At 40.0% G+C, this 4,367-nt stretch overlaps 1 protein-coding gene across 1 annotated transcript; it reads right to left on the bottom strand.

The window, feature by feature from the left end:
• Positions 1 to 1,403: 1,403 nt before the first annotated feature.
• LOC120356733 (isocitrate dehydrogenase [NADP]-like) lies at positions 1,404 to 3,900 on the bottom strand (the record flags this gene model as incomplete). The annotated part of the gene is made up of 2 exons (XM_039445712.1): positions 1,404 to 1,633; positions 3,747 to 3,900. Coding segments are annotated over 2 exons (384 nt in total), but the record flags the coding sequence as incomplete, so codon positions are not given.
• Positions 3,901 to 4,367: the final 467 nt, after the last annotated feature.

Genomic DNA, 4,367 nt, shown 5'->3' with positions numbered 1-4,367 from the left:
TAACGTGGACCTCACTATAGTGTATCTTTCGAGTGCAACATGTGCTTTTAAAAAGATACAAAAGAGCATCTGTTGCTTTGCCCCCTTTGGGTTGGGGAAGCTTTGAGTCGAGGATCATCTTACTCAAGAATGTGTTGAAAACCAGTACTCACCCACAGTATTCATGCTTGTCGTAGGAGGCGACTAAAATGTATCTCAAGGCAACTCCAGAAGTTGCAAAGACGCTCCAGAAACAAAAACCCAAGAGACCAGAGATGGGTGAAACTCCAGGCACAAATGTGGGTCAAGAGGCTGAGTCGAGGGTGGCCGGGCGCCAGGCGCCCTAGAGGCAGTTTGGCGTCCCCTCTCTCAGCGGAAGGACCTACAAAAAGGCCAGGAGTGGAACTCACGTGGGTCACGAGTTTGTGAGTGGAGAGGCCAAAACTCACCACTGCTCAAAGAAGGGCGGCCATTCAGGCAAAACCTCTTGGGAGAGGTGAGGCTTTTAACCCTGCAGAGTTTTGGAGGAGCAAAAACAAAAACCCAAGAGACCAGAGATGGGTGAAACTCCAGGCACAAATGTGGGTCAAGGGGCTCAGTCAAGGGTGGCCGGGCGCCCTAGAGGCAACTTGGCCACCCTTTCCTCAGTGGTAGGACCTTCAAAGAAGGCCAGGAGTGGAACTCACGTAGGTCACGAGGACTAATCAGTCTGAAGAGACTGCCAAGCATATCACATTGGATTGCAACAATCAACCGAGATGTTAGTATAGGGAGAAACTCCTGGTTCTTGTAAAGGACACAGGTATTGGTTTGCTCAACTAACATACTACTTGGGAGCACAATAAGCTTCGGTTGACGTGTGAGGTTCTTTGAACCTTTGGATCCTTGAATTCGTCCCTTCAGAACAATAAACATCTGTTGCTTTTGGAAAGATACATTTTCAAAAATGTTCCATCTTTTGAACGGGTGGTATTGTAGTCTAGTAGTCTAGCCAATAGGGGGAAAGCTACAGGGCCCAGACTGTAAGTAATATTGTAATAAATTTTATTCATTTACGATGAATACAACTTGTAATTGGATTAGAATCATAATTACCTAAAACAGTAACCTAAGGTTGCCTTATTTTTTTTCTCTCCCTATCATTTTGATGCTGTACTTATTGTATTGTATCACAGAGAAAAAATAGCGTAAGTAGATATCCCATGGTATAGGACGTTTATAACTTTTTCTGTTATCTCAAGCCGATAGTCCACGTATTTCTTCACTGTGAAGCTATGTGACGCTGGTAGTCTCTCATATTGTGCCATTCGTACACTCTCATCCGGCCAAAACAGTAAAAATCGATAATAATCGACAGTAATCGGGTTGAGATAACGGTAAAAGTTGCGACATGAACGCCCTATACCATGGAATATCTACTTACGCTATTTTTGCTCTATGATTGTATAGAGTACCTTGCCAGGTTTGTTGACTATATAGTCGGTGGCCTTGTACTGGTCTCCGAATGCGTGACGTCCTATGATGATGGCCTGCGTCCATCCGGGTACAACGCGGGGAATAGTCTTGCAAAGGATCGGCTCCCTGAACACTGTCCCTCCAAGGATGTTACGGATCGTGCCGTTCGGCGATAGCCACATCTTTTTCAGGTTGAATTCTGTACCAACAGCATACAAGTATAGTGAGAAATAAATTTGTACTTCAAAATGGCTAAGTCAAATTGATTAGGCTTATTCATTGACAAAATTATTACAGTGAGCTTCAAGAGCGGATGAATGTAATAGTATCTTACGTCACAAGGATGGGAAGGGGCCTTTTGCAGTCGAGAATGATGTTTCTAGAAGAGGCGTTAGCCGAGACTAGAATTTCATTCGAGCACTGCAAAAGACATCCACGTCCAAGTAACGTACACTATTTTGGTCATAATAATCTAAAGAAGAATAATGAAAAAAGAGAACATTACCTGCGTGTGCGACGTTACTACATGCATTCTATAAACATAACCTAGTTTACAAATTCGAATTAGAATATTCTTGATTGTAGTTGACAAAACTTCCACCTGGAGCGCTAAACGGCGGGTTTTTGCCTTAGACCAGTTATATAATAGACACGCCCCATTGTATATTCATACTGAAAGTCGATGAAGCCAACATCTACTGCCATATCGCTCCATCGTGACGTCAGCATCGGATGGAAAACTTTTCTGTAGATTCTGTTTACATTGTTTTCCATAGCAGATTGTTTCTATTTCAGCGGGAGTTTATCATTTTCATAAATAATAATTTACTTCCATCTGGAATAGACACAATCTGCTATGGAAAACAATGTAAACAAACTCTACAGAAAACTATTCTAACAGATGCTGACGTCACGATGGGGCGATATGGCAGTAGATGTTGGCTTCAGAGGCTAGAATTCCCAGCGTGTCTATTCTAAAGGTTTTTGCAACAGTGTTGCTGTTTCTATTTCGGAACTAGGAAACATACTCGACTGTAAAGAAAACATATGATTTTATTACAGTATAGTATGCTGTAATGAGAATCATATGTTTATTTGTTCTACAATCAGCTATTTAACGGCTTGATTTCATGCATGTAAAACAGCTAATATTGAATGACTATGACAAAAAAGAAAATATACCAAGTAGTATTGGTAAGAACCAGGTAGAATGGTATAGCCACCTACGCCGAATGAATACCATTGAGAGTCTTTGACTCCAAACCAGCATCAAGGTAGACCAAGGAAATATGGAAAATATCGAAAAGAGTGGAATGCAGAGGTTTGCGAGAGGATGACTGGAGAGATAAGGAGCATTCCCCCCTTGGCGGAGGGGATGCGAAAAGCAGCTATAAGTTGCAAAAACTTGTGAAAAAAGATTACTTTGGGTGTTGTGTTCAATACGAAGGAATCCATTGAGATTCAAATTTTGATTGCATGAAAGGATATGTGGTATTTCTCCATGATAAAAAGAATAAGATGTTCTCAAAACCACTAAATTTGTTTGAAAACACGCTTTACATTACACAATCAGGTTTCATGACAAAAACTGCCACATCTTCAGCTGAACTTGAGCAATACACAAAGCTGTACTTCCCTGTAATAACTATCAGTACAGCTGAGGTTTATAATATAAAGATTCGATTGCACTAGGTCTCATCCCAGGGAAAACTCGCTGAAGGACATTAAAAGGATAATTATTATTCATCCTTGGAAAAAAACAGCTGATGATAATTATTTCGCCGTCTGTTGCTGATGGAAGTGAGTGAGCGAGTTCATGTGTGTGGGACTGTGTCAAAATTATGACTCAGCTGTTGAACTTTAGTAATCATATTCAATCAGGTACTTAGTTCCGGTTGCAAAAAAGCCGGGTTACTTTCAATCCTGATTAATTCCTGTAGATCCATCTTTTTGAAATGGTCTTCTCTGATTTGGTTCACGTGAAATTAATCAGGATTAAAATGTAACCGGGCCTTTGTGGAAATTTTTGCATTCCTCTGGGAATTAATCTCAATTTACTGTGATTAGATAGAGCATTTCTGTATGAATGTTATTATAATTTCTTCTTTCGTAATAAATTTTTATGCTTTTGTACTCCAGAGCGAAGCTCGGTCCCCGATAATATAGTTAGATAGATAATTGCCTTTATTTACCACACTCTAAAGTATTACAAGTGTTGTATATGGTCGAATTGACAACATCAATGTCTTATTCATCCAATTATAAGATTTGGACTTTGTACATTAAGAAAAACACCATTGACAGTAGCTGACCTTTGACCCTGGCCTCATCCGGAGTGATGGTGGCGCACTTGATGCCCACATTGTACTTCTTGATAGCTTCGGCCGCATCGATTGTCACCTGGTCGTCCGTCTGATCACGGTAGGGAAGTCCCAGGTCGTAGTACTTGCAATCTACCTGCACAAATAATTACAAAAATCAATTTATGAATAACTGAATTAACTAGTAGTTCTGTGAACAGTAGATCTCACGCAGATTTCATCACAAGTACCTGATGAAACTATAGACCTTATGGAAATACAGCAATAGACTGGCTTCTCCACACATCGTGTAATCACTTGTCAGCTGATTTATGATGAATAATTCTGATTTTACTCTAATATTGGGATGAAGGAGGCTCCTTTTTCCTGTTTATTATCCTGAAATGCAAAATTTCCAAAAACCTGTAGATACGTCACGCGCAATTAAAAAAGGAACATACCTGTCAATTTCCATGAAAAATCTATTACTGCGTTTGCCGTAAATGCGCAACATATAAACATTTAAAAATTTAGCCATTTAAAAATTAAGAGAAATGCCAAACCATCGACTTGAATCTTAGACCTCACTTCGCTCGGTCATTAATTGATTTTAAATTAATTCAACCGTACAAA

This window comes from Nilaparvata lugens, unplaced genomic scaffold (assembly GCF_014356525.2).
Source record: "Nilaparvata lugens isolate BPH unplaced genomic scaffold, ASM1435652v1 scaffold7777, whole genome shotgun sequence".
Classification (NCBI taxonomy): Eukaryota; Metazoa; Arthropoda; class Insecta; order Hemiptera; family Delphacidae; genus Nilaparvata; species Nilaparvata lugens.
This window is presented reverse-complemented; position numbering and strand designations above follow the sequence as displayed.